Raw genomic sequence first — 19,294 nt, forward strand, 5'->3', positions numbered from 1 at the left:
TCTAAAAGAATTTTTTTTAGGCTTTGGCAGTTGGCTACAAACATTGAAAATATCCATTGGGATACCTGGTTTGTTTTATACTTCTACATTGTATCCTTACATCTTCACAAGTAATCGTTGAAGTTCTAGAGGTGCACTTGTGAGAAGATTTCTCCAGATCATTTCTAAAAGGTATTGGCTAATATGAACAATGAAATGCTTGCTAATAGGTACATATGAAACTTATATTCTGAAAACTAGAGCAAATGTTTCTATTTGGATGTTGGAGTAATCTGCCTGAGCAGTCTTAATGACTTGAAAACCAAATGCAGTTGGTTTGCTGTCCAATGATACAACTATCTGTATCATGATAAGCTTTGAGGGATCATAATATTTAAAAACACACCAGCTGGATGATAAAGCATTTAAGAGAGATTGAAAATATGTTGGTGATCTTCTTGTGGGAGATATAAGCCATATGTCTTGTGGGATTTTGCAGAGAAGATCTCAGGAAGGAGGTGTAATGGTCACAAAATTTAAAGGATACAATGATTTAAAAAGTTAAAGACCCAGAGACACTTTTGTCAATCATCTCTGTCGTCTGATATAGGCATCTTATGTACATCTTCTATTTTGATAGAACGATGTCTTTTACCAGCTAACGAGTAGATTGAACTGAAGAAATTGATTTGGCTCAGGTTGATGTGACCATTTTTTTAACTATTGAAGATTAGACCATGTCTTCTTGCAGTTTTCATGAGTTAATGGAGGTTTATGTCATGCTCGAGTATAGTTGACCTGAGAATTGCAATTGTCGTCTGCAGTTTGGAGACAATCTAGTAGTCTCAATGATCCAATCAATCTGTTGTTGGAATAGATCCCATCTGATGGATCTTCTAAATTGTAATCTGAGGAAACAATATCAATTGAAAGGTCTTCTAAAAGTTATAGTCATAGTCATAGAGATCTGCAGCACAGAGAAAGGCCGTTTGCCCCATCATGTCCATACAAGTCAAAAACAACCACCTAATTAATGTAATCCCATTTTCAAGCACTTAGCCCATGGCCTTGTATACTTTGGCATTGCAAGTATACACCTAAATACTTCTTAAGTTGTTAGCCCTTGGGACTTGAGTGACAGAAGTATGGCTCATTTTTGGTTTGAAACCCTTTGAAAAATGCCTGATATTTAATAACAACATCAGGCTCCATGAGGGTATCAATCTTGAGTGGCCATCTCTTTGCAGTATTTAAACACCTTAGGTCTAAATACAGATCGCATATTTTTTTCAAAACACAAGTAGTGGAACTGCACCAACCATTATGATGCTCAACTTTGTTACAATACAATATGTTGTATTGTACCATGGAGTGAAAGGTGAGTTGGAGTTCTTTCTGAATGCAAATGCTGCATTTATGAGGAGAGTCAATACTGGGTTGGGTGTCATCTTTCAGATGTAAAACTGCGTCGCCTACAAAGTTGCCACTGGTGTCACACCTGTTTGGGTAAGGATTATGAATAGACTCAATGCTGCAGTCTGATACCTTTGGTATTGCAAGTGATGGATTTGTTACCACCTGGGTTGTAATAAAGTGTAGATCTGGGCATATTGGTGGCACTATATTAGAAGGTCCTGCTGGATCAAACGTAGAAAAGATTTCATTTGTCCATCACAATGACCCATGTTGACATTTAGGATGGATAAATGCAAGGGATGTTAGACCCATTGAAAACAGCTAATTGTGCATGGCCTGCATCATATCACACCAGTTTCCTGAGATTCTCTTGTAAAATGCATAAGGATTATTTTGCATTTGCACCAGTGTCAGTCTTGGCAATCAGTGCATATTATCCATTCCTCCCGTGATTGGATGAAAATAAGATCTTCAGCTTTTGGCTTTTCTGTTGATGTCCACATGATGTGTCAGAATGACCTTCTGCATAGTCTGACTGTGGTTTGTAAGTTGTGCCATTGCAGATATTGCTTGGAATTTACTGATAGGCTTTCGTGCCTTGGATGGAATTTTGGAAATCCTTCTGAGTGTTCCTTGGTTGACTCATCTTCATACGCTGCTGCGGGACATGGTGTCGCACTCTGAGTTTCCCTGGGTCTTTGGACTTCCATGACATTTTAGTCCTATGTCCTTTTATAGTATATAGTTTGCATATGTCACAAGATGCTGGCTGTTAGGAGGACATTGAAACATTTTATTGGGTAAGACAACCCACAAGATTTGGATGTGTTGTTTAACCTGTTGATAGTTGCAAAATTTGTTGTAGTGCCAAGCACCTGCAGACATTACTGTCCTGCTACAATTGCTTCAAATTAGCATCTTACTTCTAGCAGTGAGTTGGTTATTAAAAATATCTAAACCAAACTGTTCAGAGTGTTAGTACACATCTATGGAGCAGTTGGAACTTGAACCTAGGCCAGAGATAGGAATGTACCTTCTGCCACAAGAAATCGTAAAGAGCTTGGTTTTTGTTGTAAAGAAGTGCTTTTTTGACAGATTTATTGGGTGTAGTGGAAATGGCCAGTTCCATAAGCATTTCTGCTAAGTTAGCTTCAGTGAAATCACATTTTGTATCTTTATGTCGACACCTGCCAACAAATTGTTTGATTGTTTCACCCTGCTGATGTCATTATGATTTGAACTGAAGCCTGTGTATCCTAAATTTGACTCAAACTTTAAATTCAGCTTCTAAAATCTGGAATATATCAGGATTTTTGAAGCCATCCTAGAAATACTGGAGGATTTCACGGTTCTGAATCCTTTGTTTCCTAATGCAATGAGGAGTCTGCCTATCTTTATTTATCAGCTGTTTGTTGATCCAGGAAGTAAAGATGGATTATTTTGCTCAAGGTGATTATTTTCTATCTGTACTGTGCTTTTAGTAAAAATCTGTATTGCAGCGTAGTGTTTTTTTTTTGTTGTAGGCTTTTTTATGTGTAACAGAAACTTTTAGTCTCACACATGCTGAGATAGTAGGAACTGCCGATGCTGGAGTCAGAGATAACACAGTGTGGAGCTGGGGGAGCACAGCAGGCCAAGCAGCATCAGAGGAGCAGGAAAGTTGACATTTCGGGTCGGGACCCTTTCTCAAGAAGGGTCCGACCCGAAACGTGAACTTTCCTGCTCCTCTGATGCTGCCCGGCGTACTGTGTTCCTCCAGCTCCACACTGCGTTATCTCTTATTTATGTCACACATGCTGATTTTTTTTTGTTTTCTGCCGTATCCTAAAAGCAAGATAGAGGAATCAAACATCTGGTAAGACCTTGTTAATATGTAGAAAACAACATTTTCTACATCTTTGTCAAATTGGAGCTGTCCTTCAGCACTTGTAAAACTCATGTTTAAATCGGATCAGCTGTGTCCTCCTTTCTTGAAAGAGAAAATGTGAGAGTATTCACAAATGTTTCCTTTTCATTGAGGTTGCTGAACACTCATTACAGTTGCAGCACTTTAATCTTTGGTTGAACTCTGAACTCCGGTAATGATAAAGAATGACTCTTAGGAAAATAAACTTTTTTTGATTTATTCATGATATGTGGTTTTGCTGGCTGGCCCAGCATTGGATGCCCATCCTTGGTTGCCCTTGAGAAGGTGATGCTGGGCTGCCTTCTTGAACTGATGCAATCCTTGTGCATTAGAAAGACCCATACTGCCCTTGAGGAGGGAATTCCAGAATTTTGACCCAGTCACAGTAAAGGAATGACTGTATACTTCCAAGTCAGGATAGCAAGTAGCTTAGAGGAGAACTTGAAGTGGTGGTGTTCCACATATCTGCGGCCCTTGTCTTTCTAGATCATGAAGGTAACAGATTTGAAAGGTGCTGTCTAAGGGGGTTTGGTGAATTTCTACAGTGCATCTTGTAGATAGTACACACTGCTGCTACGAAGTATTGGCAGTGAATGGAGTGAATGTTTGTGAATGTGGTGCCAATCAAGCAGACTTCTTTGTCCTGGATAGTGTCAAGCTTCCTGAGCATTGTTGGAGCTGTACTCTTTCAGGTGATTGGGGAGTATTCCGTTACACTCCTGACTTATGCTTTGTAGGTGGTCAACAGGATTCGGGGAGTCAGAAGGTCAGTTACTCGACACAGCATTCCTAGCCTCTGACCTACTCTTGTAGCTGCTGCATTTGGCTATTCATTCTGTCAGTGTCTGGTCAATAGTGATGGTGAAGTCTGTTAGGGTGCTGAAACAACGCTTTCACTATTGCGACTGTGCTTGAAGAGCCCAGTGAATCTTGAAAAAGTGTGTCAAGAACTGAGATGGTTTGTTGCATGCAGCACAACCTCGCCATCATTAAGGGACAGTCCTAGCCAGCAGCACAGTAGAGTGGGTAAAAGGAAGAGGAAGATTGGAGGCATTTTCTGTCTCGGCTATTCATGAAGAACTGCAATTCTTCATGGACAACTGCAATTGCCTATTTACATCTGTTGATGATCATACTGCAATGCAAAGATAAATGCCACTGCAAAATAATATTTGAAACTTGAAAACATTCAACATTTCCTGGCACAACTCAGCATTGGCCTTCCCCAGCAAATCCTGCAGCAAACTCTTAGCTACAGACTTGAAGACTGCTAAATATATATCAAAGAGTAAAATATTTCCTGTGTGTGCTTGGCATTATTCGCAGTTCTGATTGGAATTCTTTTACATTGGATTGGTGAATTCTCAATTTAAAGCATTTGCATTCAAAATTCTGTAGCATTATTTACATTGACTAGTTCTGCTGACGCTGTTTTACCTAATTGAAATGTTAAAAAGATAAACTTATGAGTGATAATTTTCTTAAATAATGAAGTAATATATAGACTGATGTTCTGTTTGTCATTTAATATGATGTGGCAGTATTTTACAAAAGTGAAGTTTGTAAGATAATGTTTTGGGACTCTCTTCATTTAAGGAAAAAAAGAATGAAGGGAGTCATGTAACCTGTTCTGAATTCTCCCCATTGGCAAGCTGCAGTGGCTTGATTGTTAAAGATTAAAGAGTGGCGAAGGTTGTCTTTCTGGAGAGAACGTGTGAGATATTCATATCTATGAAGAAATGACTAGGCAACTGTATTAAAGGTGAATCAGTTGTTAGTCTCTATGGCAGAAGGAGGTGCCAGGAATACCAAGATTTTTACAGTGGCTATGCTTTAACTGTCCATTTAACTTCAAGTTAGAATAAAGTTGGGGTCTAAAGATTAGTTAATTAGCATTTCTATTTGCAAACAAGGTCCATGAGATTCAAGTTACTATACAGAAGTTGATAGGAAGCAACTTTTTCCTAAAAGATCCCTGAGCATCTTAATTGAAGCAGGCCATCAGGAGCTGAGAATGACGGACATGCACTTAGTGAGCCAGATGTTTACTTAACGGACAGATTAAAGTATAATTGTAGAGGCAGATTTTGGTCATTTTCAAATTTAAGTGAGGAATTTGTTCTGTAGCTTAGGGTTACAAGCTCCCTTCTGAAAAGTGCTTAGGAAGTAATAAAAGCAAAGTGTTATGGATACTGGATATCTGAAATAAAAATGGAAAATACTGGAAAAACTCAGCAGGTCTGCCAGTATCTGTGGAGAGTGAAAGACGGTTAATGTTCAAGTCTTCTTTAAACCCTTGTGTCTCCACAGATTCTGCCAGATCTGTTGAGTTTCTCCAGCACTTTCAGTTTATTTCAATGTTTAGACAATGTTGCTTTTCATTCTTCTGTTATCGTAAAGCCTTAAAATCTTCCAGTTAGTCACTGGAAATGCAAATATTTTTTTAAAAAGTTGTCATTCTCTACAGGAATTGTAACTATAGAAATTGAACTTTTTTGTATTTCTCTCTGTCTCTCATAACATAAAGAGTCATACAGCACAGAAACAAACCTGTCGGTCCAACTTGTCCATGCTGACCAGATATCCTAAACTAATCTAGTCCCGTTTGCCACCATTTACCCGTATTCTAGATCAAGGTGTTCCATTATAATTATGTGCGGCTGTTCACGTTAAGTTCTTTATCAAAACATTTGTCTTTACTTGCTCATCTGCTATGAACTTTTCCAACAATTTTTGAATACTGATTGTGTTAAGGGATATGGGAATAGCGCAAGAAGATGGACGAGAGGTAGAACATCATCCATGATCTTTGTGAATGGCCAAGCAGTCTCGAAAGGCTAAATGGACCATTACTGCTCTTATGTCTTATGTTTTTACATGCCATGGAATATGGAATGTACGTGCATCTGTCTGGCCGCTGCTGCCACAGTTGTTCATCCCCTTGTCTGTAGGAAAGCGATATACTTCAGTGAGCTCATACACTCTTCCTGCAGGATATGGAAGCCATTATTGAGTAGGTGGCCCAAAAACAAATATTGCTGGAGAAACTCAGCAGGTCTGTCACCTCTGTGGGAAGAAAGCAGAGTTAACATTTCGAGCCCGGTGACTCAGTCACTGAAGTCAATACGTTAACTCTGCTTTCTTCCCACAGATGCTGTCAGACCTGCTGAGTTTCTCCAGCAATTTCTATTTTGATTTCAAATCTCCAACATCCACAGTTCTTTGTTTTATTTTATTGAGTAGCTGGCATTATGCACAAGCTGTGAAATATGAAAGTGACACTTGCCAGTAGATCTATTGAAGCGTAAATGAGTTTTGATTGGTAAGCAATTTTGGTTGCTGAGTGATAGGTTTGGTGAGTTGAGGAGTATCTGAAGGATATGGTATTTGAAGATGCATTCACTGACTACCTTGATTTTTGGCATTATTCTCCATAGCTGTCTGTTCCCACTTTCCTTTTAATTTCAAAAATATACTTTTTTCATAAAAGATATCTTTATGTATATACAGTCACAAATGCAGTTCGGTTCTGTATAGTGGCATATCCAAGGAAACAAACAACCATTGGAGTTAGACTCTATCCAAACAAACCAAAGGCATCACTGACTTGAACCAGACAATATTTACACACTTTTGAGGTACGAGAAGGATCCAATAAATGAACAGACCCCTATTTAACTTCGACAAGAAGACCTCAGACAGTGGTCTTTCCCCACTGTGCTTTGGCAGCAGCTTCCCCAAGCTTTAGTGCATCCCTCAACACATATGATGCACTTGGAATGTACCACTCTGCAATATTCAGTCAGGGTCAATTTCTTGTTCTGGAAAATCAACAAGTTTCAGGCAGATCAAAGAACGTCTTTGTTGATGGTCCTCCAGGCTGCCTGTTCCCACTATCTTCTCAACATGTGCTCAGAGGGCTCTGACATTCTCTGGATATCCAAATCATACTTTTCATGTCATCCAGCAAGTCCACCATCTCAGGTGTTTTAAAAATAATGTTTTGGAGCCTAATTTCTCCCCTGTTATGTCATAACTTAATGTTTCACAGGTCAGATTCTCTTCCTGGATGACTACCATTCCTGCTCCAGTCATATGTTGACATGGTGCTGATGTCATTTAAAGCAGCATGTAGCCCAAAGGTGGTGTGTAGCCTGTAATCCAATCAATGAGCTTTGTTTAATCATGCGTAAAAATTCCCAATGATGTTTTTCAGGAATATTAAACTCCCAAAATATTTTACTTTGTTCTTACTATCTCTGATTGAGTTATAATCCCTTACTTTGTCTGGTGTGTGGGCAATGGTGTCATACTAGATTTACCTAAAATAAATAACTTAAGTAATAAATTTTAAAAATGATTTGCTCACAAGGTGCACCATCTTTGCTTTCCAGATCAGCAGTCCTCAGGACCAATCCATAATATGATTAGTTAAGTTGACTTTAACCATGCTGATGTGAGAATCCTTCACGGTAAAATTCAATATTGCTGGGCAGCAAAATGTTTGGTAGCTGATCTGTTCCCCTTTACTGATCAACCTGATTTTTTTTCCAATAGGATATGTGTAAAACAAGCAGCCGAATGCTATTAACTATTTTGCACACTTATAAGTTGAATTTTACTCCCAATAATTAGGCACCAGACAGAGATCAAGGAAGAATTAAATGAAGAGTTACATTAGGAGCCATTGTATTCAACATCAAACTTTGCTTATATCTTCTTTCCATGGAACTATTAGCCTACCTCATTGTACTGGCTGAAAAATGAAAAATTACCACAGAGCACGTTAGCAAAGAGTTGCGAGTATCTATGGAACCATCTGACAGTGGGGCCTTATCTACTTGAGAAGTGGAAAAGTGAAATTTAAAAAGAATGCAATGAAAGTTATGTTCAGTTTATTTACTAAGAAGTAAAATGGTATTGAGAGTTGTGCAGTGAAGATAGTTGACACACATGGTTGCATCTATAATGTTGTGGTGTTCATGTGTGATATAAAGTTATTCCAAGAGAATTTCATATATTTCTTGTACTTTGTTTCAATTTCAGGTTGAAATAAACCTTAAGCGTTATCCTACCCCTTACCCAGAAGATCTGAAAAATATGGTGAAGTCTGTTCAGCATTTGGTGGGAAAACATAGTCAAGAAGGATCTGAAGAAAACTCCACAGGCGCCACGAATATAGAACATTCTGCAAAAGATAAATATGAGCATAAGTGGCCTATATCTGCAAAGGAAGTTACGCTTGAGGTAGCTGAGAAAATTTAAAAGAATTCTTTCATCTTATTGTAGTTAAGTTCAGAAAATCACCTGTCAGAGGAATACATTGAATAGAGTGATTTTATTAGAGCAAAATTGAAATCAGAAGCACCCATCAGGTTAGTGCTACAGGTGTCTTTGGAGATCAAAGTTACAACAGCATCCTACATTCACAGATTTGGGGCGAACAATGTCTGATCAGATGGTTAACATCCACATAGTTAACAGTCACGGAAGTTTGCAAAGTGGACAATTTATGACTCCAGTCAGAATGCTTCTTTGATTTGAGACCAGTGATGCTGTTTTGGAGATCAGCATGCGAGCTAACTCCCTTTCTTTACCTGATATAGCTGAACATGTGTTCAGCAGCAGCAGTAAGAAGAAGCCATAGCAGTACTATTTAAAAGAGTCAGCTTAGTGGCTGGTTGAATTATTCTGGTTGTTACTTCAATTCTGCATTTTTCGTTACTTATTATAGTTGTTTAAATGTGCAAATCTCTGCAGGGAATGGTGTGCCAGGTACTATCAGAGCACTTGCTGACTGTAAGGCCTCAACATAAACTGACACAATTTTCCTAGGAACAAGCATTAGTTGGAAAATGAACAAAGGGCATGCATTCAGAGCAGCACAAGATGCCAGAAAAGGGTTAGGAGAAAACCTTGCAGCAGGAGGCCAAATGTGCCCTGTGTAGTCAGGGACCAATTCTCCTCCTTGATCCTCAGCATCAAGTAATGTGCAACTCTGTGCTTCAATAAGAATATTCTTGTTGAAATCTGAACACCTGCTACAACCACAACTACAGCCTCCGAGAAAGGCAAGGATCAATGAATGTGAAGGTTACTGGTGGTTATAAACTTCTTTGTGTCAGGTTTCTTCTAAGCTGGAGATATTTGCAACATCTTGCTGTTTGCCATTGTACTGTTGTGTAAGGATGGTCACTAATACACTTATTCATTGAAAGCTAGCCACATTTAATTCTTTTAGAACCAGCCAGAGTGAGCATATGATTTCCCTGAGTTTGTAGATTTCCTGTCGGTACAAAGCTTCATTGACTGCAAATGCCACATGTTAATTCTGCCCTATAATGAACTAACAATGATTCTACTCCCTCAATGTCCAGCTTCTGTGTGGCTATGGGAAGAAAATCTTGCAAACTACTGTTGGCTATACTGGCAGCAATCATAATTCCTTCATCCTACTGCAGTTTGCTACAGGGAGCTAACAGGGTGTATGCTACCTCGTTCTTCAAAAGAGAACAAGTGTCCAGTGAATGCTGTATCATCTGTGTGATGTGACTGCCATGGTTGAATGTGAGAGGTGGGTGTGAGGTTTACAGTAGTGCCATCAGTCTGAGGGTGTGACCAAGCATGTCAATGTCAGGTACGTGTCCTGATTGATGGAGATTGTCAGCAGGTGAGCAATGGGAATTTGATGAATTGAGCAGTGTTTCAGGCTAGTCAGATGTTAGGTTATGATAGTTCAAGATGGATTCACTGAGACAATTGTATATATTGATCATGACCACTTGAGGTTTTTGGAAAATTTTAAGAATAAAAATTCTGGACTATTTACATGGAGTTTATTATTGGAGCCATTCAGTTTTAAACTCATACATGTGACAGGACGAGGGAACATAATTGCCAACGTATTGTCACAACTGTGATGAAGGAAGACAAAGGTATTCAGTAGTGGAAGAAACAGATTGAAACAGACTGTAGAATTGAATATTTTCATGCTTGGAGTCAATGTAATGTATATGTATTGTAGTTACTTATAGCATAAGACTAAAGGTTTGTAAAAATGAAGCCATCTCTGTATATTGATGGTTCATTATTTTAAGGAGGAAGCTGTGATGATACTCTGGCTTTAAAAGATGTATTTTGTCCTTTTTTTTATGAAGATAGGTTGAGATAGAAGTGTTGAGCAGTATACCCTAAACAAATAAAATAAACAGCTTGTGAGGCCTTGGGTTTTTTAAAAAGTTGGAATAATAGAAACAGCATGAAAGGGTAGGGCCAAGGATTTTGACCCAGGATTTTAGTTTAACTTTCAATAGTTGTTGGGGTTTGTTAGCTGTTATACATCTTTCCCAACACAGCAAAACACTTGAGTTCTCTCTCCATCTGCCAGACTTTTCTCTTGATGTTCTTTCCATGCTGGTCTGGAGAATTGAATGTGAAACAAACTGTTTTACTAAATTTGCCTTTGCCAAGGGTGCAGTTATGGGATATTACTACATTAGAACAGTAATCATAGAATCCCTACAGTGTGGAAGCAACCCGTTCAGCCCATTGAGTCCACACCGACCCTTTGAAGAGCATCACACCCAGACCCACCCCACTACCCTATCCTTGTAACTCTGCACTTCCTGTAGCCAATCCACCTAACCTGCACATCTTTGGATGTTGCTGTTGAAAGTTGCTGTTTCGTAGTTAAATAATCTATCATTCTGTTAAGTTTTCCAATAGAATTAAGTTATTCCAATTCTTCTTTCTTTTGTTTATATTTTAATTATAGTGTTGTGTAAGAATAAAATGTGTTTTGCTTCAAGTCTGATAGTTTGACCAATCTAATTGCATCCGGAACACAATGCCTTACACTTGCCTTTAAAACTAAGAAAAAGTTGGGGTGTAGACTATCTTCTTAATATATTTTGAGGGGGTTTACTCTGGTCAATAACACATGTCTGCCAAAACCCCCTGTAAGATAGATGTTTGATGTTTTGATACATTTCAGATCGATAATAACATTAATCAGGGATTTTGGCTCAATTTCTTTGAAAATAAATTTCTGGGACTGCCCAGAAATGTTTTCTTTTCTGCCTATATGTTTTAAAATTGTGTTTTAGAAGAATTTTATTTATTTTAAATAGCAATTCAAACATGATAAATCTTATGATTCTTGTGAATCATAGTGATTCTTAAATTTCATTCCTACCTGTGCCAACTTCTGGTGATTTTCAACAGATGTAGAGACATCTCACCTAAATGATTGTGCATTCTCATTAAACTTAAACAGTTTTATTTTATAGTCGATTTTAAATCTTATGATCAAAAGGCAGTGTAGCTCCTGTATTTCCACATTCCTTCCCCTTGCGTCCAGGTACACTAACTCTCAGAAGCTGTGGAATATACCAAAAATAATTAGATGACCAGACAGGAAGTAGTTCCAACAGAATAACAACATATTGGAAAATGCAGGCTGAAATCTTTTAAGTTGCTCAGTTCCACTTTGCCAAAACAAAGGAACTGCTGGGAAATGAAAATAACATTTAAATGATCAATTAATGAAGTATATTTTTATGATGATAGATTTTTTGCTGGAAAAGCCATGTCCATACAGCATTGAGATTCCATGTTTGATTTTCAATTCAATTTTCAGAGATTGAAAGTCCATTGATTTCAACAGATTAGTACTGAGTGCTGGTGTTGTCTTAGGCAGGGGGTGGCGGGAGAAGCAATCAGAGTTTCTATATCTGACTCCTGTTCAATTGGCTGCAATGTTAAAAAGATTATCTTGGATGTGATTTTCCACTGCTGCCCACTTGACTGCGGCTACGAGAGCAGGTCAGAGGCTAGGAGCCCTGCAGCAAATAACTCGCCACCTACCTCCCCAAAGCTTCACCACCATTACAAGGCTCAAGCCAGGATTTTGATAGAATACTCCACACTGGCCTGGATGAGTGCAGGTCTAACAATGCTAAAGAGGTAGCCTGCTTGATTGGCACTACATCCACAACTATCCACACCGTCCGCAGCTGAAGCTCAGTAGCAGCAGGGTGTACTATTTCCAAGATGCAATGCAGAAATTCACCAAAGTTCCTTAAAGACAGCACCTTTCAAATCCACGACCACTACCATCTAAAAGGACAAGGACACCAGATACATGGGAACACCACCACCTGCAAGTTTCCCTCTAAACCACTCACCATGCTGACTTCGTAATATGTCACTGTTCTTACAGTGTCGCTGGGTCAAAATCCTGAACTTTACTCCCTAATGTAACAGTGAATGTGTACCTACAACAAATCACGGAATCACAGAAGGGATATGGTACAGGAGGATTCCCTTCAGCGCATCATGATGGGCGGCACGGTGGCTCAGTGATTAGCACTGCTGCCTCACAGTGCCAGGAACCCGGGTTTGATTCCGCCCTTGAGTGACCGTGTGTGTGGAGTTTGCACATTCTTCCCGTGTCCGCGTGGGTTTCCTCCGGGTGCTCCAGTTTCCTCCCACAGTCCAAAGATGTGCAGGCTAGGTGGAGTGGCCATGCTAAATTGCCCGTAGTGTTCAGGGATGTGTAGATTAGTTGGGTTATAGGGGGATGGGTAGGAGGCTGTGAGGGTTGGTGTGGACTTGTTGGGCCGAAGGGCCTGTTTCCACACTGTAGGATTCTATGATTCTATGTCTACACTGGCTCATTAAATAATCAGAATTACCTAGTGCCAATTTACTGATTATTCCCCGTACTCTTTCACATTATTTTTATCCAAATCATCATCCACTGCCCTCTTGAATAACACATTTGAACCCGCCTGCCTCCAGGCTGCAGGCAGCAAACTGCTACATTCCAAAGAACAATTAAAGATGGATAATAAATGCTGGGCCAGCTAGCAATGCCCCCATTCCATAAATGAGTAATAACAAAAAATATTGTTGCCTACGAAAAGGACAGTTAGCAGCTGAAAATCAGCATGACCCAGGATGTCTAATTCATGCAAGAAGCTGTTTAAACATGGAAATTGATTTCTGTCCTATTGGAGAAGAGATAAACAGAGTATTGACATGCATGCTCCATCCATTTGAACCAACAAATGAGTAGCCTTATCAGCGGTCCATTGAAGGATCTCTTGTAGTTCGAGGGAAGCATCTAAAAACATTTTATTCCTTCAGGTCATAAACCTTTGGACATTACCTTTTAGTTGCTGACAAATATTGGGATGCACTGAAATTCTGTTCAAACTTCTTCAGGAGTGCCTCCATGCTGAGATCTGCCTGACTTGGTGTCTGCTGTTAATTAGTTACATTCAAGTTGATTTCAAAACTTAAAACTGTTTCAGACCTTCATCTCTGGTTTCAGAAGGCTGACCTCACTACTCTGCCAACTACACACCAGGTTCTGGCAATAATCAAACATGCTCCACATGAAACCACCAAAGGTCACAGATTCTTATAATACTTACTGTTTGGGCATACTCCAAGGAATTGCCATTTGGGCCCGATATAGCCAGTAGAACTTTATTGGGCTATGAGTCAGAAGCACTTTCAGTAGAGAATTGAGAATGTATGTCAGGAAAATTATTTATAACATTTAAAAGTTTGAAAAAGTATGAAGATGAATAGACAGGTTAAAACTTGAAGGATGTTCTCAATGATCAAGGAATCCAAAACCAGGGATTACACTCTTAGGATCCAGGGTAGGCCACTTAGGACTGAGAGGAGACATTCTTTTCACCAAGGCAGCCATGCATCTGTGGAATTGTCTGCTACAGCAAGTGGTTAAAGTCAAAATGTTGAATGTTTTCATGAAAGATTTAGATATAGTTCTTAGAGCTAAAGTGATAAAAGGGTATTGGGAGAAAGCTGGAACAGGGTATGGATTTGGATGATCAACCATGATCATGTTGAATGGTGGAGCAGGTTTGAAGGGCCAAATGACGTACTCCTGCTCCTATTTTCTATGTTTCCATATTTGTATAAAGTGTTGATAGCGATACTTATTTCAAGACAAACCTTCCCATTGGCACACTGTCTAGCTGTTCCTTTTCTATCTTGCTCTTACTTGTTTTCTTGAAAGATCTACTTTTCTCTCTTCTACAGAGATCGTTAGGAGAGTCGCCAAATGATCTCAGAATGGGAGAACTGCGGCCTACTCTTAGTGAAACTCCACTATTCAAACCCAAAGTCGTCTTGTTGGGTAAAGAGAAGAAAGGTGCAGTGTCAACTCTATGGAAGCCAAGCTGTCCCAGGATACTGCATTAGGGAAAGCTCATTTGGGAGAGCGATGTAGTGGGGTGGAGAGGAGAAATGCTGCTCCATATGTGTGTTGTAAATCAGTGCTGAATTCCTGATTCTATATGTTTCTTATGAAGTCAGAATTTGGTGACAGCCTTCCAATTGCAACTGTACATTTATGGCATTCATCATTATGGTTCAGAAATTCCAGCAAGTCGTGACACATGATTTATGCTGTCACCTACAGTATACCCTAATTTTGTGGGATTTTGCATTGATGCAGAATGCCTCAAAAGCACAGTTGTAGTGACTTCACTCCACAAAATCAAAGCAAATCCCAAATTAGTTGAATTGACACTACATTGATTGTCAATGCTGCTCAGATTATTATAGAATGCACTGCTGTGGCATACTCTAATCAGTTCTCTCCGAATGAAGGTCACTAAATTATAGCATTAGTTACCAATGTTGCCACTTAAGTAAATTACTAACTAATATGGTTTCAGTAAATGACCTAATTCATTAGTTATACTTTCTACAAGCTATCAAAGTGAAGCACAACAATGGTGGTCCCAGAAAATGAAGAATAAAATGCAACCTTATAACAGCTGAATATATGAAGCAATCCAAGAAAAGTCTATGTGGAGAATAATCACCCCACCCCACCATGCTCTTGAGATCATCCTAAATATAGGATACCTCCATTATGAGGAAACCCTAGAGATGCTAGGTTTGCTGTCTTTGAAGTGCAAGAATTTTTAATATGGACTAATTGGAATTTTTAAGGTTATGAAAGAGATTTATGAATTTGATCCACATAAATTGTTCAAATTGTAGAGAAATTAGTTCAAAATTAATGAGCTAAAAAATGTAGTCAGACTTGTAACATAGGCTACCAAGGAAGGCCTTTGAAACACATGAAAAATAATCAGAATCTGAAAAAAACATTAATTATTACTTACATCAGAACTAGTAGGGAAGTTGGACAGATTTTGTTTTAAACCATAAAAGGGTAACTTGAGACATGTGGCAATGAAGACTAAAGAGAAGAGAAATAACAGGTGAGGGTCCAAAAATACCAGATGCAGTGGAATCTGAGCAAGATCCCAATGACCTGCACAATAAAACGAGTGGCACAAACAAAGGCTGTGAACAGGCTTCAAGGTCAAATTTGAATTATACATATCACCATTCCATTATAATTAACTTATTCTTTCAATGTGTTTTAATTAATCAAAGTTGATCTTTTCATGGAATGGCATTTTCACTGCTGCAGCAGCAACTTGAAGTATCACTTTGAGGAGCATGCTTGGGATTTGAACATCTGATTGAGCAGAACAAAACTGTTACCAAACTGTTGGTATATCATCCAGGCTTAAAACTTTGCTACAAGGTTACAGAAATCAGATTTAACATCATAAATGCCAAGTACCAGATCATAGCTGTTGAGCTGTTGGAATGAAACTTGGGAAAAAAAGAAAAAGTTGTGTCTATAGATGAAAAACATAATAAGCCCTCAAGCCTACTTAATATTAAAGCTCCATGGTATAATTTTAATGAAACAATCTATCTTGATCAATTGCTTTCCATGGACAGGATATTTATTTTCATTTTTAATATTTATTTATTTATAAGAATAAATAGAAATGTGTTTTTAATGTGCTTTTTTAAATCTAGATTTTTTTTTTAAATTCTCCTCTCCGATGAATTCATAGTTTCATTGGTAGCAACTGTGCTTGAGGACCACATTCAAGTAACTGTTTGTTTTAGAGTCATAGAGTCATACATCATGGTAACAGGCCCTTCTGCCCAACTCACTCATGCCAACCAGGTTTCTTAAACTGAACTAGTCCCATTTGCCTGCATTTGGCCCATACCCTTCTAAACCTTTCCTATTCATGTACCTATCCACATGTCAGGCAGTTCATTCCGCATACGAACCACCCTCGACATGAAAAAGTTGCCACTTGGGTCGCTTTTAAATATTTCCCTTCTCAGCTTAAAATTATGCCCACTAGTTGTGGACTCCCCAGTAGACTTTGGCTATTCACCTTATCTACACCCTTCATGATTTTATAAATCTCTATAACGTCACCCCTCAGCCTCCTACACTCCAGGGAAAGAAGTCCCAGTCTACCCAGCTTCTCCTTATGACTCAAACCTTCCAGCTGGAGTAACATACTTGTAAATGTTTTTTGCATCCTTTCCAATTTGATAACATCTTTCCTGTAGCTTTTTGTATGAATCTGGTCAGCATCAGTGTAATTTGGCCTTTGAGGTATTACAGTTCATGAGCTCCCTTTTCCTACATGTCTGTACTTTGCAATAGAGTCACAAAAGTGTTAAGAATGGAAGACCTACCAATTTTCTTTTAACCTCTTGAGCACATGGATAAGAAGGTTCTGGATATCTAGAGTCAGGGCCTTATACAACTGCCTTCCATCATGCAGGAAATCAAAATTACACCATGGGAAAGAAAATAGTCACCAGCACACCCAGTACGTGTTGATCTGTGTGGGAGGGGGCTCCAAGACCCACCAATATGGTGCCCTTTGAAAAGAGAAGGAATATTACATGGAGACACATACACTGTACAGGACACAGATCTGCGGGCTCCCTCATTCCTTGTGACTCTATTCCATTGGCCCTTTGACCCTATGACTCTGCACAAAGTGTCCCTGCAGCAGCCTTTCAATGCTAGTGTCTGATGCATCCTGCACTGTAGGTTTCAATTTCCTGAGTATCCTGCAAGTGGATCTTAGAGGTACTACCAAAATCCTGTGGGGGTTCCTAATTATCAGATGCCAGTGTTCACAGATAAGGTGTGCACAGCTGGTGCCCGTGGATCATACGCTGAGATGCTGTTGCACAGTGAGGTGCTGCTGACTAACATGGAGGCTCTTCACTGTCACCAATGAGCTGCAGTTGCCAGGTACTCACTGACCGCCAAGTCAAAAATTCTTGGTCTCAAGCTTGCTTGTCGCAGATGGCACATTAGAAATTTGCATATTAAAGAGATGAGATTTGCAGTTAATAAGGTGGTTAACAAGCAATAATCCCCTTCAATAGGCACCTCGCCGCTGCCTAGTGAGAATCTTGCTTTAATGGCCAGAACTTAGTCAGATCCTTGCAGCATCTTTTAACTATGAAATAAGCCTCATCGAACTTCTGCCGTAATGCTGTAATATTTCTGGCCATGGCCTGCCATTTTGGCCCCACACGCTTCTGTTGTAGGCGTCTGTCCTGATAATTGAAGACAAAAAGCTTCATTGGCATTTCACCTTTTTCACCAATTCTCATTAATTTAAACATTTTACTCTAAAACCATATTTTACATGTCTTAAGATTTTGAAATATGGAACCAAAAATTCTGATACCCAAAGAAGAAATATTTAATCAATATTACTTTGTATATTAAGAATCAACAGATGACTCAGAAGGTGACAGAATCAACAACAGTGGCTCTTCGGCTAGCTACTCAGACTACTCGCCTTCTCAGGGGTCTTCTGCTTCTTCTGGAGTACCTATTAAAGTCAGCACATTGCAGACTGCAGTCAAAGACGGTGTGGCAGCTTCCTCATGGGGAAACAGGTGAGTGTTCATTACAAAGGGTATATCATAATGAAGGCATATTAATTACCTATTTAATCTTTGCACGTTATAGTGAGCAAATTATTTTGTCTACTCATCAAAATGTTATCTTTCTCAATGAGAAGGAGATGCAACTTAAAGCGTAGCAGCATATAGCATGGAACAACTAAAGTTTAAAAGGAACGAGAAAAGATCATAGAATCATAGAACAGTATTGCATAGGAGGAGCCTGGTTGACTCATCAATTCTGCTCCCGCTATTTTGAAAAGCAATCCAGTTTATCCCATGTCTCAATATTGCTGCTTTTATTTCTCTTAAATATTTAACCATTTCCTTTTGAAGGCTATCATTGAATTTGTACCCATCACCCAATTATGCTGTACATTCCAAATCCTTACTGTGTTTAAAAAAAACTCATGTCACCTCTTAATAAAGTTAAATGTGCTGCTTCTATCAACTCTTCAGCTTTTGAAATCAGTATCTCTTTGATTACTCTATTTAAAGCCTTAATGATTTTCAACACTTCTATCAAAACCTCTCTTAGCCTTCTCTAAGGAGAAAAACTATGTAATTCTAATCCCTCAATTTTGGAACCATTCTTGTAAATCCTGTTCTTAGCCTCCACAAAGTCTTCATATGCTTCCTAAAATGTGTTGCTCAGAATTGATCACAGCATTACTGGGACAAAATTGGAATGTTATGTAGGATAACCATTAATTACTTGTTTTGCTACCCTATGTATCTATTTATAGAACTCAGGGCTCATCTACCTTGTTAACTGCTTTGTTATCAGCCAACTTCGAGAATTAAGACATAATCACCCACGTGTCTCTTACAACTTTTAAAATTGTACAAAAATTTACCTATGTTCTCCCTCCACATTCTTCCTACAAAAACTTAGCACCTCATTCTTTTTTGCATTGGTTTTCATCTATCATCAATCAATTCATCAATCTATCCATGTTATCTTGAAGTCAATTATCAGCTTTCTCAGCAAAGTTGTGTGTTATGTGCAAATTTCTAACCTCTAAATCATTAGTGGAAATCAGAAGAAGCACTGGTCTTAGGTGTGAATCCTGGGGAGCTTCACTCCAGTATATCTGCCTCTAGTCTGAAAAGCAACCATTCACAATAGAGATAGCAAGAACTGCAGATGCTGAATTCAGAGACAACACAGTGTAGAGCTGGAGA

General features: G+C 38.9%; 1 protein-coding gene across 1 annotated transcript in view; it reads left to right on the forward strand.

Moving 5' to 3' along the window:
• lrrc7 (leucine rich repeat containing 7) overlaps positions 1-19,294 on the forward strand; it is a 256,311-nt gene that overhangs the window by 176,507 nt on the left and 60,510 nt on the right. The window contains 3 exon segments of the mRNA XM_048602082.1: positions 8,348-8,548; positions 14,378-14,489; positions 17,932-18,103. Coding sequence (XP_048458039.1) covers positions 8,348-8,548; positions 14,378-14,489; positions 17,932-18,103 — 485 coding nt within the window.

The sequence above is a fragment of the Rhincodon typus genome, chromosome 10, assembly GCF_021869965.1.
Source record: "Rhincodon typus isolate 14 chromosome 10, sRhiTyp1.1, whole genome shotgun sequence".
Lineage (NCBI taxonomy): Eukaryota > Metazoa > Chordata > Chondrichthyes > Orectolobiformes > Rhincodontidae > Rhincodon > Rhincodon typus.